Source organism: Mirounga leonina, unplaced genomic scaffold, assembly GCF_011800145.1.
Source record: "Mirounga leonina isolate KUSES-001 unplaced genomic scaffold, KU_Mleo_1.0 Mir_201, whole genome shotgun sequence".
Taxonomy (NCBI): domain Eukaryota; kingdom Metazoa; phylum Chordata; class Mammalia; order Carnivora; family Phocidae; genus Mirounga; species Mirounga leonina.
In genome coordinates this window covers 30700709-30717792 of record NW_023270504.1, presented here as the reverse complement: position 1 = coordinate 30717792, position 17084 = coordinate 30700709, and the positions used below count along the sequence as shown (strand labels likewise).

At 48.9% G+C, this 17084-nt stretch overlaps 1 protein-coding gene across 1 annotated transcript in view; it reads right to left on the bottom strand.

Moving 5' to 3' along the window:
* CACNA1C (calcium voltage-gated channel subunit alpha1 C) overlaps nt 1-16266 on the bottom strand; it is a 645253-nt gene extending 628987 nt beyond the window's left edge. The window contains exon 1 of the mRNA XM_035028541.1: nt 15659-16266. Coding sequence (XP_034884432.1) covers nt 15659-15707 — 49 coding nt within the window. The 5' untranslated portion in view covers nt 15708-16266. The remainder of the gene's footprint in view (nt 1-15658) is intronic.
* Nucleotides 16267-17084: the final 818 nt, after the last annotated feature.

The window sequence follows — 17084 nt, the reverse complement described above, 5'->3', positions numbered from 1 at the left end:
CCCTGGGACCATGACCTGAACCAAAGGCAGACGCTTAACGACTGAGCCACCCAGGCGCCCCTATCCTCTCTCTTTCAAATGGACCATGAACTAATTATAACTCCTCAGGAGGCACTGATGTGTGCCTGTCCCTGGGCCAAGTGTGCATAAACGTGACTACACACGGTGCTATCTGTGGATGTCTCCAAGAAGAGCTGTGCCTACCTCTCAGGGACACCAGGCCTGTTCTATTCCCTCATCCATCTCAAGAACATTTTTTATGGTCATTTTCTTCTTCAGGATCTTTTCTTCTTTGAGGTTCTCCAGAATAAGGCCAAACTCGGCAAACGGTTTCTCATATGAGGCCAGACCGGGTGAAACAGTAGCCACAGGACTGGTCATGCCAATTCCCAGAGGTTTCTGGACAGACAGACAGGCAACTGGTGCCACTTCCCTGGATAAGAAAGGTAGAGAAAAATGTGCTTCCCAGTAAAGGCTTCACCCCTGTCCCTGGGGCTATCCCACACTAAGATCAGGTCTAGTGAAGAGGTGGGGATGGATGGGTGTAGGGAGCCAGAGAAAAAGGGCAGGACTTGGGACCACTGGACTGTCTATACATTTCACCGTGGTGGTCAGTGCAGAGAACCTGAGTGGAAGTGCAGGGGCATAGCTTCCCCTACTCAAATCACCAGGCCTTTGCAGCCACTGACCCTCCCACTGCCTCTGGGCAAGGCTTTTCAGTCCACAGATGATGCCTGCCAGATGATGACCTCTTACTAGAGTCCCTACACACATGACAAGGACTGGGGTAGAGCCTGAGGGTACCTCCTGATGATTAACTTTTTCTTGTACCAAGCACTACCCAGCAGAGCATACGTCCATGGCATTCAAAGACTGTTACTGTTCTTGGCACCAAAAATTTACATCCTTTCATTAAATATTCAAGATATCATATTTTTCTTGATGGCCAGCAAATCTAGGCATTGCAAAGCTCAAATGGGATCCAACCTGAGATTTTCCAGTGGTTTGTAACATTTTTGTTGTGAGGTTATGAGAGGGAGGGGATAAAGAAAAAATAATAAAATGTTCTGTTCTCAGGAATTTGATATACCGATATAATTATGATATAAAATCATAGATCTTAACACTCCACAAAGGCTAACCAGTTCTCCAGAGAACCAATATCATAGGCTGGGAAGCTTGTTTGGTGTGGATAGGGAAGACAGGAGTGGGCAGGTCCTGCAGGCAGGTCATTCTCTAGGTAACCACCCTTAGGCTGGCACTTCTCATCTGAATTGTCCAGAACACTCCTATCCACTGTTGAACCATGACTGAGGCCAGCAGTGCAAGCTCCTTGTACATGGTGCAAAAGACAGTCTGTGACAACCTGATGTTTGATGTCCACCTCTACACCCATCCTGATGTCACCTACTTCCTTCCATCCTTGTCTTGAACATGACCTCAGGTCTCTAGAACATGGGCTCTCTGCTTTGTTGGCAGTGCCCAGAAGGTTCTCAGGAAGCCAAATTGTGAAAACTTCAGTAAATTTTGTCTCCATTCACTACCCTTCCACACACATGCATCCTAGTCCACCATCCTCTACCTACCCTTCTTACACCGCCACCACCCCGGCTTGCCATCTTCTCCTGTTCTTGTGTTCCAAAGCCCACCTGCTCTTCTGTACATCCACTCAGCCCTCAAGTGGCCAACTAGCTATTCTGATAAATAATCTATGTGAACAGAGGCAGGCTAGAAGATTCCGACTCATGTATCCTACTAAAAGTATGTGTCCTAGGACTTCCATGCACCTCGACTGTCCTAGGCAACCACCTCCATTCTCCCACACCAGCTCTAACTTCACTTATCTCTGCCCCCTTGACTTAGTTAGTGCCCATCTCACTTTAGCAAACTAAGTTCTGGGGAACCTTTCTCTAGGACTGCTAATCACTGCTGGACCCTAACTCATGCCTCCTGACCTCAACCACATTCCCTCTGAGACTTAGGAACTCTTACTGATATCTTTGGGATGTCCCATAGTATTTTCTACTGACTGTTACCTCTTCCTGTGTCTTCAAGCTCAGACTATACTACAACTGCCCTCCCCTGTGTCAGGATCTAGCCCTGACATCCCTGAGATCCATAATATCTCCTTTTTCAGCTTCCCCCACCGCCACTCTATATTTTCTTATCCTCTGCTCACTGTTGGTCTATCTCTGAATTGTACCTCCTTGGCTAAGTTAAACCTCCCTCTCCTGTCCCTCACCCCACTACCTACTGCCTTCTTCCAGATCTGATTCATCAACAGCCCCCCCACTTCCATGTCCAGTCTCTCATGTGCAACAAATCCATCTCTTCTTTTCTCCTTCAGTCAAAACTCTTGAGTGGTCCACATGTGCCTCCCATCACACCCTGCCATGCCTCAGCACTGTGTAGCCTCACTGACTACACAGTGATCATTCTGAGCCCATTCTCAAAGTCCACTATTGACACCCAAATCATCAAATCTAGTAAGGTTTTCTCAGTTCCCATCTTCCCTACCCCCTTCTCCACTCAATACTGATAGTGATGGCCTTCTTGCCCTCCATGGCCCTGTGTAGGAAGGCTCTTCTACCTCCCTGACCTTTCTGGCTCCATCTGCCCCATTGCATCCCCTTCTTGTCCTTTGAATGTAAGGGCTCCATCTTCAGCCCCTTCATCATTTTCTTCTCTCTGTCCCCTCCCCCGAATAATTTCATCCATTTCCACAGCTTCAAATATCACCTCTAAAGGAACTCTAACTCTGCACATATGCTGGGTATCTTCCATTTACCCTCCAAATCCACCCTCTACCCTTCCCACCTAGACAACAGCAAAGGATTCCCTTGCCCTCTGGCTTCTGTTAAGAAAAGCCCTTCTTCCCTCTCATGCCTGGACTATGGCCTCAGAACAGTACCCCACCTGTAGTCTTACCACCCCATCTCAGCCTTTCTCCCACTGCCTCCCTAATCTTCTGAAGAGCAGCTCTGACCACACCATTCCTCACTCAAACACTATCACTGGCCCTCCACTGCCTACCAAATGGGATGCGAGCTCTTCAGCCTGACACAAGGGCTCTCCACATGTTATCCCTTTCCTACCATCCCAACCTTCTCTCACTTCTCCCCCTATATAACCTATGCTTTAATCCAATTCAACTCACTCTTCCTTTAAAATCCAATGCATATGCCTTTCAACATATTATTGACTATACCATTCTTTCTGTTGGGAATGTACATCCCTCCTCTCTACCCCATTTATGTCCACCCTTCAAGATTCAGCTTTGTCATCATCTTCATATATGCTTTCTCCACTTATTCCATCTAATTGTGTCACCCTCCTTCTTTAAATCTGTAAGCCTTTCATCTTTACCTCCCTGTAACATCAAGCATATTCTGCCTTGTATTTTATAGTTGTATCTGTGAACATGGGTGTGTACCTTACCTCCTACTAGACTATATACTACCTAAAGGAAGGGATAGTTGAGAGCCTGTGATCTTGAAGGTCTCCTTGAATCTAGAGATCCCAAGAGCAAACTGCCTGACAGATAACAGATGCTCATAACTTTCTGTGAATGACCAACCGTCCAAATTCTGGAAAGGGGAAAAAACCAACTTAAAATTATTTTTCATCACAATTGGCATGAGACACCCCATTTCAGGGATATTTCACAGTCAACTTATCTTAGGAAAAGGCTTCTTATCTCCTGATCTTTCAAACAGCTGGGCATAGGTCAAAATTTCTGCCTATTAAATAATTAAAAAACAGAGCCACAAGATCCTATCCACTGCAGACCAAATATGAGATCTAAGTCACTGTAATCCCCTTGGATTGGAGCTTGGAACCCCAGGCTGACCTGGCCATCCAGACATGACAGCAGAGGCTCTGACCTTGGAGAAACACTACACAACATTTTAGCTCTGGTTGGTGGCCAAAACACACCTGTAAGCAAGACCAGGGAGGGGATGTGAAGGCAGAGGCTACAAGGGAAGAATGTGCTCATAGTTGGATTAAGCCAAGTGTACTGGTCTTCAAAGTGACCTGCATCTTTGTCTTAGCGTACTGAGCTCTGTTAATCTGAGAAAGAAACACACACACACACACACACACATATTCATGGCCAGGTTGAACCCACTAATCAGAGAGCTTGGTATGGGGCAAAAAGATGCACAGGCTCAAAGTCTAACATACAATATTTTCCAAAAAAATAAAACTGATGAGTTTTTTTCCTTCCCTAACCAGGCAGGTTGTTCAAATTCTCTGAGTCCACCTTTCTTCATCTGAAAAACTGGGAATACCACAACTGTCCCACAACTTCGATGGATTTTTTTTTTTTTTTTGAAGAATGGCTAAAGTAGTAGACATGAAAAAGACTTAAAAGGTATTTTAAACAATCAAAATGTAAGGTGATATTATGACTTCTAGGTAAAACCATTACCAAAAACAAAAGCCACCCCAAGATTGGAAAGAAGTGTCCTGATCATTAATTGGGTCATTAGTCCCCAGCACAGATCCATCAAGTGTTAAAAATTTCCCCTTGCTTATCCACTCCCTTCTCTCTTACTCCCCTCCCTCTTTCCCTGATTCTCTCCCCTGTTTCTTTTCCATCATACTTTTTTCCTCCCTTGTCTAGACTTCAGATGGTGTGAGGCATAGCCAAGAGCCCTGGAACATGGCTTTCCCCCCAAGCAGCTCCAAAGCTGGAAGACAGAGACCCCATCCAGCAAGCCACACTGCCCTTCAACCAGGGCAGATGCACAGCAGCCACTGAGGAGGACGCGGCCCAACCATACAGCAGGGGGAGCCATGCTCTCCCAGATCCTCATGGTTGTCAGACTGGATCCGGCTCTCCTCAGGCGTGGGAGCCCCTGCACTAGTCAGACAGGCAGACGGAGAGATGGAGACAGACAGACTAAATAGCTTTGTCTTGCCAAACACCCATTTCCTGTCAAGTCACAAAGCCCAGTCGGCACAGAGGTAAACGCTGAACTAGACCTAGAAAACTTCATTATTTTTTTGGAATGGAGGCAGCATCAATCAAAAGACAGCTGCTAAATTGTTAAACACCTAATTAGAGTCAAATTTCTTATATAGGCACTGGGAGCCCAGAGAAAATACTAGATTCTCATTACTGACACAATGGAACTTCCTAATACTATACTCTCCTCTGTATAAGATTCAAACTTGGGGAGCCGCACAAGGAAATGGGCTCTGAGAGCTAAAAAGTCATAATTCAGACCCAGCAATTTCACTCCTAGGTATACACCCAGAAGAAGTGAAAACGAGGACTCAAGCAGATATGTGTATCCCAATGTCCACTGCAGCATTATGAGCCAGAGTTGTATCCACAACCCAAGTGTCCATCCACTGATGAAACGATAGACAAAATGAGGTATATACTCGCAATGGAATATTATTCTGTCATGAAAAGGAAGGAATTCTGACACCCACTATTTCACTGAGTGAAAACACACTCAGTGAAATAAGCCAGGCACAAAAGGCCAAATACTGTATGATTCCACTTAAATGAAATATCTACAATAGGCACATTCATAGAGCTAGAAAGTAGATCAGATGTTACCAGAGGCTGGGGAGAGGGAGGAATGGGGAGCTATTGCTTCGTGGTTACAGAGTTGCTGTTTGGAGTGATGAAAAAGTTTTGGAAGTAAGTAGTGGCCATGTTGTACAATGCTGTAAATTAATGCCACTGAATTGTAATACTTGAGAATGGTTAAAATGGCAAATTCTGTTACATAGATTTTACCACAATAAAAAAAATTGTAAAGGTCATCATTCACATCTTCTTCAACTATCAATAGAGGAGACTTGTAGACTTAGCTTTCGTGAGACAATTAAAAGAAATAAATCTTAAAACCATTCTTTCCGTAACTGAAAGTGCTTAATCTCACCTCCAAATGACACCCAAGTCCCTAACTTATCTTGTGCTTCCTTTTAACTGAATCACCTATCATACAGACTGTCACGACATACCTAGCTCTGAAATGCATGAGATGTGCTGCCAACAGCTAGACTACACAGATGAGCTCCAATTATAGAATTATTATTGTTCAAAATAATGCATGAAAAATCTATACAGACAGAAAGGAAATGCATGGTAGCCGGGGCTGAAGGGAGGGGGAACTGGAGAATGACGGCCAGTGGGTGGGGGTTTCTCTCTCGGGTGATGAAATGTGCAGGAATTACACAGCGGTGACGGCTGCACGACTCTGTAAAAATACTAAACACCACTGAGTTGTATGCTTTAAAGGGTGAATTCCATGACATGTGAATTATAGCTCCACAAAGATGTTATTTAAAAACAAACAAACAAACAAACAAACAAATAAATGCATGAAGTCCAGGGAGCTCAGCTTGCAAGGACGGTCCCCTGAACTCCTCAGAATCTTGTCTGAGGGTGGAGACTGTCTATTTTCCAGGAAGGAATTACCAAGAATGGGTGGTGAGGTCAGGCCATGCCAAGGAGTGGTCATCCCAAAGCCAAGACTGACTAGTCTAGGTCTTCCACTAAGGTCTACAGAGGGATCTGAAGAACCAAAGAGCACCCAGGCAGAAACCATGGGCACAAACGAATAGCTAGAGAATGGGACTGTGAGGAGGGGCATGCAGAGGGACCACACAGTGGTCCTCCCCAAAGAGGAACAAGTGTTCAGCTGCTTATCCACTCCACGTGACCAGCCAAAGCTGGAGTTTCCACAGAGCAAATCCAGGCAAAGTTCCATGAGGCTAGCCCAAAGTAGTTTTTCCCAAAATGGATGGATAGTGAGTTCTTCTTTCTCCTCTTCCCCATATGGAGAAAGAAAGAACAAATTCTTTGAAAGTCTAACAGACCTGGATTTAATTCTCAGCTCCAATACTGTCTGGGTGATCTCAGCCTCAATATACAAGATCCTTGGTCCTCGGTTTCCTCATCTGAAAAATATCAGTACCTGCCCCACAGGACTGATAGAAGGACAAAATGATACTCAGCTCATGAAGCCCAAAGAACATTGCTGGAGACACACCAGGCATTAAGTGGTAGTTATCACTCCTGCCCCATCCTAAAAATATAAAAAGGAAGGAGTTATACTTCAATATAACTAATTTTTTTAAATAACAATGAAAGCATGATGACTCCACAGATCATAGGACCTGAGGCTGGGAAGGGACACAGTGCGGGGAACAAGGTGCAAACTTAAATACAAATTTTCCAGCACACTTTTTAATGATGAGATTATTTTTGCTTTAGGAAACTAAAATCTAATCTGTCACTTAAGATGTGAAATTAAAGCCCTTTTTTATTGTGATGTGTCTCAATGCTATATGGAACTGTTGCCTCTCTTTACCTACAAACCTCCAGCACTTTTACTATATCAAAAAAATTTAGTTTGTTTTTTTTTTTCTAAAGCCAAGGTTTACATTTGAAGCAAAGTTTTATTTTCCAGGCTGGCTGTCCTTCTGCACTGAGGAGTTGTATTTAGGTTTGGGGAATTCATGCCGGAAAGCAAGGGGATGTTTGTTTGCCCAGGTGGTGTCCTTCCTGCTCTCAGTGGCCCTATTTCCAGATATTTGGACCATCAAAGGACTTCCGACCAGTTTGGCTTTGGACCTTAGGCTGAAGGCAGGGAGCCTTGTGCTGTGGGTGGGAGAAGATGAAGGAGGGGCAGGTGGGCAGCTGCTGGGCCTAAGGAAGACCTGTGTCCCCAGGGCCTGACCCTCTGGTTGGAAAGAGCAGTCCAGATGGTCCCCCAGTCCTGGCATCCTACTGACCTCACATTGGTTGACAGTTGTGAAGAATGCCAAAACACCAGGCCCATCTGGACTGATTTTTCACTTCCTTGACCACCTCGGACTCTATTTCTTTTTGTTTTACATTTCCATCCTTGAACTTCTGAATTATGTCAGCCATCCAACACCACCTACAAAGTTGTCTGAAACGCTTTGAAAGTTGTTTCATGGCCCTGCTTTTTCAAATCCTAGTGGTCTGCCTTCTGATAAGAATGATTGATATCTACACAGAGATTTACACTCATTCTCCCATACGGAGACTCACAGCTACCCTGTGACGGTGACTGCCTAAGCATTCTTATCTCCATTTTATAGATGAAAAAATGTAAGGCTTGATGCCTCCAAAACTCTCAAAGAAAAAGAACAAGTCAAAGAATGTGACCCCGGTCACTTCTCTAGCTGTAGCCTTATTTATCTTTATTTATTTTTCTTACTTTTGCTAACTAATATCTTTGAAAGGTTTCAGCCCAGCATGGATTATTTTGGAAGGACACAAACAATGTAAGTGACTGAACATGACACAATGGTCACAAAGTAAACACAGCTTAATTGAGTAATCAAGCCAACGTTTCTGCCCATAGGCTATATGGGGAGAACATTCATTTACTGTCTGGATTTTGGAGTGGTTCTCTAAAGGACAGGACACAAGATTATTTTATTTTCTTCTTAGCTAGGTTCAAGCAGGCAATACCGAGCGTATCCAAGTGGATTAAAAGCACCCCCCTGCCTTGGCAAATAGGCAGCATGAATCTTTCATGAGATTATCACAACACTATATTCTGAAAGAGTGGTTTCCTCCAGGGATCTCAAAGGCCACATCTCTGAGGGTGAGTCTAGCCCATGCCTCGGTCTTAGAGCTAGAAACCAAGTCAGCCTCAAAAGCCTTCCAGTTTTCCATGTATACGAGCATCAAACAAGGCAGCCAACAAGCACTTCAAGGACGATGGGAACGAGAGGCAGGTCCTAGATGAATTCCTTTCCATAGGCTGAATTTAAACCCTTGCTCCTTATTTAAATGTCTCCTGGGAAGAGGAATGGGGGTAAGGGGCAGGGGTCCTAGGAGACCGACCCCAACAAGGAAGCATGGAGAAGCCTTTGTTCTTTCAACTCAGGTGGAGTCCACGGCAGCCTGTCCTCTGGCCAGCAGCAACCCACATGTGCCCTGGTCTCTACCCTGCAGTTAATGTGTGTCCCTGGCCTGGCCAACCGCAAAGCTGGCCGGTCCACAAAGAACTGCCGACAGTTCGCCAAGGGGAGTCCTACAGCACAGCCTCACCTCCCACCACCCTGCTCCCTCTCAGGGGCTGAAACAAGCCTAGAGTGGGACAGAAAGGGAGCAAGCAAATAAAAACAGCTCGGAGCTATATCCGTCTGCAGATAGCATAGTGATCTGAATTTTGCCGGAGCTCCTGGTGGACGTGTATGAACTTTTACTCTACGGTCCGAGCAATTATTTTTAAACCTTTCCAATGATAGATACCCCCACCCCACCCCCACTCTGCTTCCACATCCCTCATCTCAGAAATTATTTTAAGCCAGTACAAAGGTGGGACTGGAGAGAGGTAGGATAGGAAGAGGGTGAAAGGTTTAGTAAGCAAAATTTTTCCAGAAACACTAAGCAATGCCCTCGTATGGGGTTTAACACATACCAAATGGGGTCATGAGAAAGCAGGAGCAAAAAGAGCCTGAAGACCTTGCTCTCTGTCACATCGCTGCCTGAGTGACTGACTCTTTAGGAGCCTCTGTTTTCTCAACCGGAAACAGAGTTTGTCCTAAGGTTCCTTAAACTGCTCTGATCCTAGAAAGTAAATTCCCAAAGAGACATTACATTTATTCTATGTCTGTTTGACAAGCACTTCAAAGTTCATGAATCTAGAACCACCCCCTCCCCACCCTCTCTCTGTCTCTCTCACACAAGCGCAAGTGCACGCACACACACACACACACACCAGGTGCCAGAAGATGTTTTTAAGTGAACATGTTATGGAGAGCAATGGTTTGGTGGGGTTCTTGGAAGGGGAGGAACTGAAGAGTCCTGGCTTTTTGCCAGTCAACCCACCCTTTCCTCGTCCTCTGCTCCAAGCCAGATTTACTATTCCTTTCATTCCCTTGGTCTCTGGGAAAGTAAGGGCCTATTTCAATCTCTTCGACTCCTGAGCTCCAGGCCCAAACTGTTCTCCTTATGTCCCTTAAATCGCCACTTTAATTTCTGCAAGTAGTAATCGTGTTCCCCAAATTCCCACCACCCCCCCCGAACCCCCCCAGTCATCTGGGCCTCTTCCTGCATCCTTCTCCCGCCAGCCTGGCTCCCTGAAGCTCCCAGCCATTTCACAGCTCTGCTTCTTTAGGAGGCCCTCCAGGGCTTTCACTCACACAGCGCACAGCCTAGAATGGCAGTGAGGCTCTGAGGGGTCCCAAGGCTCCTGGGAACCGAGACTCCACTCCAGTTCCCTTCTTGCAGCGAGCAGCTGCTTCCAAGGGCCCCTAACCATAGAGGGAAAGAAGCAAGGGCTGCTGCAGCGTTGTGGGCCTGCATCTCCATTGGGTCAGTAAGGCCTCTTCTTGAACACCTAGGCACCCCGTCTGGGAATTAAGACACATAGAAGACCTCTCCGGTAGCACTAGGCCTTTACATTCAAACAATCACATTCACTGCTTCAGCCCTCCATTTTGCTTTCTCTGCCATGGGTTCAGTTAAAGTCTATGGGCCTGGCTTTGAAATGGCACTGCAAATCATTCCATTTTCCCAGAGGGATCCTGTCACTTTTACTTGTTTTATACAGTATCCAACCTTGAGGTACATGTAAACAGGTGTTTACTAAATTATTTTAATAATGACAGCCATGGCTTGGAGTGTTGTTTCATTATCAGAATGTTTAGCACTCATGTTGCTAAATATTTAGCACCTGATATTTTGCAAAACAATTCCCATGCCTTTTTTGTCATCAGTCTTCTGCTCTCCTCCAGTGCCCAACATTAACGGAGGCAACAGTGAGGATGGGATCTCAAAACAGACGACATTAGCGTGATTATTTTGCTAATTTGTCTTGTTGTTAAGTCTTCAGGTGTTTCCCCAAACAATCTATCCGCTTTCTTCAGTCCATGTCTGAAAATAAAATTGTCTCCTGCTTTTGAATGCTGAGCATTGGTTTCAGAGTCCGGCAAGGAGGCGTGGGGATGACACGAACTGACCTGTCACTACCACCTAACAAACGGCTGCCTCAGCAGGCAGCAAGAATTACTGAAAAGGAAGAAGACCCTATGGGGCACTCATTCACCCCTTCTAAACACCATAGCAAGGGTTTCTCAGACCTCAGAGAGTTTGCCACAACAACTAAGAAAGCCAAGTGAAGGAAGGGCTGGAAAACATCACTGAAAATTAGAACAAATCTCAGTTACTGCCTAACCTGGGTCTCGGGAGCTTTTCTGCCATTACCCAGCAGGAGCCCAGCCAGACTCATAAACAGAAATCAGCTGTGAAGTGTACCCAGTTGTTTTTGTGGGTTTTTCCCTAATAAAGTTAGGAAAATGTCTTCCTGCCTTTGAGCCTGCAAGCTTTGTAACCCTATAGGTTAGGGTTTCCAAATCCCAAATTTCTGGTCACCTTATGCTCCACTGGGCTTGGGAACCACTGGCCCCTCTGGTTACTAAACCATCCATGGTAAATCAGGGAGAAAATTAATATACGGCCATAACAAGTTCGGCTAATTGCCCAAAAGGCTCCCTCAAGGCTCAGTAGGATGCCGTCTGTGCGAGAAGTAAACAGAAGTCTGAGGTAAGAGTGTGCAAGAGTGGGAGAAATCCAGAGTGGGTTTGCATTACCAGAGGGTGGCAAGGTCCCTGAGGGACTCAGTCACCCTAGGGGTCCTCTGGTGTGTGTGGTGGCATGGGAACACACACTGGTCTTTGGGGTTCTCTGCACTGGGACAGGTGTGGGCATAATCAAAGAGTCACAGCACACAGGAAATTCTCTCCAAACCCTCCCAATAGCTTTCCTCACCAAACCTAATGCGAGTGCCCCTTTCCTGACTCCTAAGCCCTAGAGCGCCACCTACTGGGAGAGGCAGAAAGCACATCCACTTCAGGTCTTCTGCGTCTGCATTCATTCGTTCAGGCGGGCAGGCATTCATATAGTCATGTATTAGGGGCCTGGAATGAGCGGGAACCAGTGCTAGAAGTGAGGACACAAAGATCAGCAGGGCCTCGAAATCCTCATTCAGCATGCTTCAGCATAAGTCCAAGGTCTTATATACATAGAAGAACCCACCTAGGGCAGTTTTAAGTCAAAGAAAAAATTGCAGTAAGAGTTCAAGTCATCACCAAGACTGAGAGATGGTTGAAGGGGCTAATGGCTCACCATTTCATTTGCAAACTACTACACCTAGAACATCTACCAGTAGAGAACAATTCTCCACTTCACATGAGGTAGAAATGTCCAGTTTCAGGGGACTGCATTACCAATATTCCTCTCCACAACTTGCTGAGTTGTTCCCACCGTGCATTAATCTTTTGTGTAATCTAAAATATATTTTTCCTTATTCAGTGTGTGTGTGTGTGTATGCACATGCGCACAGACTTAAATACTTTTAGTGTGTACTCTATAGAAATAATAAATAATTGGTTCTTGTAATATAGTCTATTATGTATTATTCTGATACACCGGAAAGTGTCAGAGCAATACTAGGAATGAAATTTAGAGCCTCAATAGCCCTTTTCCTCCGGTTTCCTCCATGCAGTATCTGGAGAAAGAGAAGCTAATGTCACACTTTCTAAAACCTGTACAAGCTGAGGTGCAAGTGACACTGTTCTATCACCATTTGTAAAGAGAGTTAACTGTGATCACTATTATTATTATTACTTTATTATGATGATTACTATTCTGCTGTATTGCTAAGTAGTTAAAAGAAAAGCACAGTGTGTCTTCCACTCCCAGAACACATGTTTCTCCCCTCTGCCTTGTCTCCAGCAGATAAGGGACATTCTGATGTTTTATTTGCTAAATGGTTGACTATTAAGAAACTCATTTGCTAGCTGGAGCCTGCAATGGAAAATCAGCCCAGAAAAGTGGGAGGTTGGCGTGGGACCAGAGCAGATAGGGCACTAGAGGTAAGACGAGGCCCACATGAGCCACTCCCAGCCTGAAACCCAGGGTCAAAAGCCAGTCCTTCAGTGAACCTTCAGACTGTTCCAGCGCACTGATCAGGTCTCCATACCCCAACCCTCAACACACACACACACACACACACCACCACCACCACCAAAAAGCTGGGGAGAAAGGGTCAATGCATTCAGTGCCTTCAAATCTGTCAGGAAGAGAAGAATGTAAAGCCCTGCACTGGCAACTTTTTCGGTTCTCCACTCTTTGGTTCGTCACCATCACTGATCTGAGGTAATCATTTGGCTTCTCTTCTCTCTCTTCTGAAACTCTAACCCCTAATTACATTTCATCACCCCTTCGGTTATTAAACCACAACAACCCCTTCCTTGTAAATATTCGTGCTTTTCCAGGTCTCCCTTCCCTATCTCCATCACCCTCTTTCTCTCCTCCCTGAAAAAAAACCCTGGGCAATGCCAGTGACCGAGGACAGGGGAATGGGCAATGGAGGAGAGACAGGGATCCTGGTGCTCTTTCACCTGAGCACCGCATCCAGGAACAGAGGCAAAATTGCTCCTGTGAATTATATAATCACTGCAGCTTCAAGGGAGAGAACTGGAATTCAGGTTGCCATAGTGTTTGTTGGCATGTTGCTGGAAAGGCAGAGCTCCTGGCCACGGCTCACTCGCTCCTGTCCCTCCATCTTTCTCACAAACCTCTCCAGGGTCAGTGTTCCTACTTTTAACGTCTGCTCCCTGCATTTCTGTGGGGTGGGGGAGGGGGGATGCCGGGGGACAAAGGGGCAAAAAAAAGGAAAGGGGCTAAGAGGGGTTTCTCCCGCACTAAGAGGGGACCTGGTAAACTACTGAAGATTATCCTTATGTGAATAATAATTCTTGCCACGGCATACTGCCATTGTTAGTGACAGTAAGGACAATACTACTGAGCTCTCCTCTTTGAGGCTGCTCAGGCTGAGTTAAGAACCTGGAGGGGAGACATCCATCCCCACTCTTCACAAATATCACCCTTTCCTTTGTGTCTCTCATCCTCAACCTCCTAATGCATCCACTGCTCCATCTGCTAGGAAGGGGACCGGAGGAACAGGTGACAGATGGGGTCATGGCATAGAGAAATCCAGGGACAGAAGCCTCCCTTATGACAAAGCCCTGGCTCACCCTAGAACCCATGGCCCTTGACAAAATTCTCTCTACCGAGGGGTCAAAATCCCCACACTGCCACCCCAGCTGGAAAGTAGAGGGACAGCTAGCCCCCAAATCAGCTTCAGGATGGACAGAGACCAGGCAGGTAGCTCTAAAGGACAGGGGATCTGTCCCCAAATGATGGAGATGGGGGCAGGAGGAGGAGGAGGCTGGAAAGAAGAGACAAGGAGGCAACCCCTCCACCAGGCTGGGGTCCTCAGAGAATCACTTAAAGTACCCCCACGAAGTAACACCACTAACAGCGACAGGTATTCAGGAGAACGCAATTGAAAGGGAGTGTAAACAGGGAGGCTTGGGAAACTGGGAGAGAAAAGGGAAGACTACACCCAAAAGAGGCAGAGAAAGCCATGGAGACAAGACAGATGAAGCTGGAGGCTGCCACACTCCAGCAAGACCATCCCTCCACACTCCATCATAACCTGAGCTGCTGAGCAGTGCCAAAACATAATAACTTGTTAATATGGGGGGATGGGGGAGGGAGAAAGTTTCCAAGAAGTGGGGAGTTACCTGAAAGCCTTTCCCCCTCACTGGGGGGAGCTGGTGACACTTGTGCCCAGGATGCAGATGCTGGGAAAACACTGGGCAACAGTGTGGAGCCCTGGGAGCTCGGCACACCCTTTCATTATTTCCTTAAAACATGAAAAAGCAAAGCCCACACACCGCCCGATTTCTAACTGCTTACATCCTCAGGTGCTAGCCCACATGTGGGTGCGAATCAGAATACACGGGGCGTGGGTGCACCTGGGGTCAATGGCAGTAGAGAGGTGGGTGGGTGTAGGTGAGCCGAGAGAGAGGGAGACCCGGGGAAAGAGGGAGAGAGAGAGGAGAAAAGGAGCCGGGAGAGAGGAAGAGAGAGGAGAAAGGGAGCCGGGAGGGAGGAAGAGAGAGGAGAAAGGGAGCCGGGAGGGAGGAAGAGAGAGAGAGGGAGCGAGGGAGACGGGTAAAGAGGGAGAGAGAGGCGCCGAGACTCATCTGCATCCCAGACCCCCACCCGCCACCTGGAGCGCGCTGCCGGGGAGAAGGGGCGTCCGGCAGCGAGCGGGATGCCCGGCGGCGGCCCGGGGCGCGAGGCCGACCTAGGGCGGGGTGCGCGCGCGCGCGCTCCCAGCCGCGCCCCGAGCGAGGCGACGGACCCCAGCCCGCGGGGCTCGGCGGCGCCGGCGCCCCCTCTCCCCCACCCCCCGCGCCGCTGGCCGGGCAGTTGGGCTTTCCAGGCAAACGCGAGAAAGCGAGGCAGAGCAGACACTTGGGGAACTTTTCCCCCTCGCCTGGAAATTCATAGGAAACACATGCTCTGGAGAAGCCGGACACGGGGAGGGGGAGGGGCGGGAATTTTCCGCTCCGGCTCGCGGGCGGCTCCGGCCCGGGTCCCGCCGGGCTCCCGGCCGCTCGGGCGAGACGGAGGCGCCCCGCCGCCGGGCGCCCCTCGCGGTCGCAGCCCGGGGCAACTCCGCAGAGACCGGCCCGGGGGCCGCGGGGAGCGCGCGGGGGAGAGCGGGAGAGGGGTGGAGAGGGCGGGGAGACCGGGCTGGAGCCCCGGCGAGGCGGCGGGGTCCAGCCTTACCTTGATGGTTTTCCTCTGGAATGTACATCCTCGTGTTCTCATTGACCATTGACCAAAAATTGTTTTAAAAGGAGAAGCCACGAAGAGGAAGAAATGGCAAAACACCCCCAAGCGGGTCTGGATTAATCCCTCCTCCGAGGTCGGCTTTCGTGCAAAATTCAAGGAAGCCGTGGATCTGCAGTATTTCTTCTTCCCTTCTGATGATTACCTGATTCCCATTATTGCATCAAACACCAAAAACTGCTCCTTTCCACTACTGCCTCCTTTTGTGAAATTGTAATGCATCCTCAGTACATCCGGGCCCCTTCCAAGAATTTAGCACCGCACCTCTGGCGGCTACACCATTTGAAAAAATAAATCTAGAGAGGCAGAGCGAGAAGAGGCGGAAAGGAGGGGAGTGGGGGAGCGGCGGACCCCCGGACGGAGGGAGAGGGGTCCGCCCGGCCAGCAGGGGGGCTGAAACGTCTCTGCCCGCTCGTGGCCAGTCCTCCCCGAGGCCCCTGTCGGCTTTTCTCTGTCAAAAAGATCCAGCAACTCCTGAGGGCGAGCAGGCAGGAAGAGGCGCCGCCGCCGCTCCGGGCCGCGCCGCGCCGAGCGCCGTTCTGGCAGGGAGCTGTTTCTGCAGAGGCAGGGAGAGGGAGACACCGGGCGCGCGAGAGAGCGCCGCGCTCACTGCCGCCCAGCCCAGCCCCGCCGCGCCGCGCCGCGCCCGCGCCCTCCCCTGCCCGCGCCCGCCCGGCGCGCTGGAGGCAGACGCGCTGAACGCTTCCAGATGTGGCGGCGGCGGCGGCGCGCGGAGAGCCGGGCGCACGGCGCAGGGCGCACGGCGCGGACTTGAGCCCGAAGTTGAGCACCCGCTCGGGCCCTCGACCGCGCCAGCCAGCCAGCCTGCTGCCCACATGACGTCAAGGGGAGCGAGGCGAGGCGGCGGGCAGGCCGAGGGGCGGGGGTGAGGAGCCGCGCCGGGCGCCCCCGGCGGAAGGCGGGGGGCGCGGGCGGGCTGGGGTGCGGACACACCCCCTCGCGCCGGGCCGCCGGCGCCGCGCTCCCCTCCCCACCCCGCCGGCCCCCGGCCCTCGGCCCTCGTAATCCTGGGCGGCCCCCGCGCGTCCCTGCGCGGCGGACCACGTCGGGAAGGCCTCTGTGAGCGGAATTCCAAGAGGGGGGGATACAATCTGCCCAACTACCAGAGTCTCTTTGCAGATCGGGCCACCGAACAAAACAGCAAAATGAGCCGTGATTCCGTGATTCTGTTTGATCAATTATAATCAGAGCGGTTGTAGAAGTGACATGTAGAGGCGAGGATGGGAAGAGGGGAGGGGAGAGAGAGAGAGAGAAAGGGCTGGAGAGGCGGGGCCTCGTAGGCTAGGCGGTGGTGCCCAGATGTCTGAACAGATTAATAGACCCAGGTTTTCTAATTCCTTGG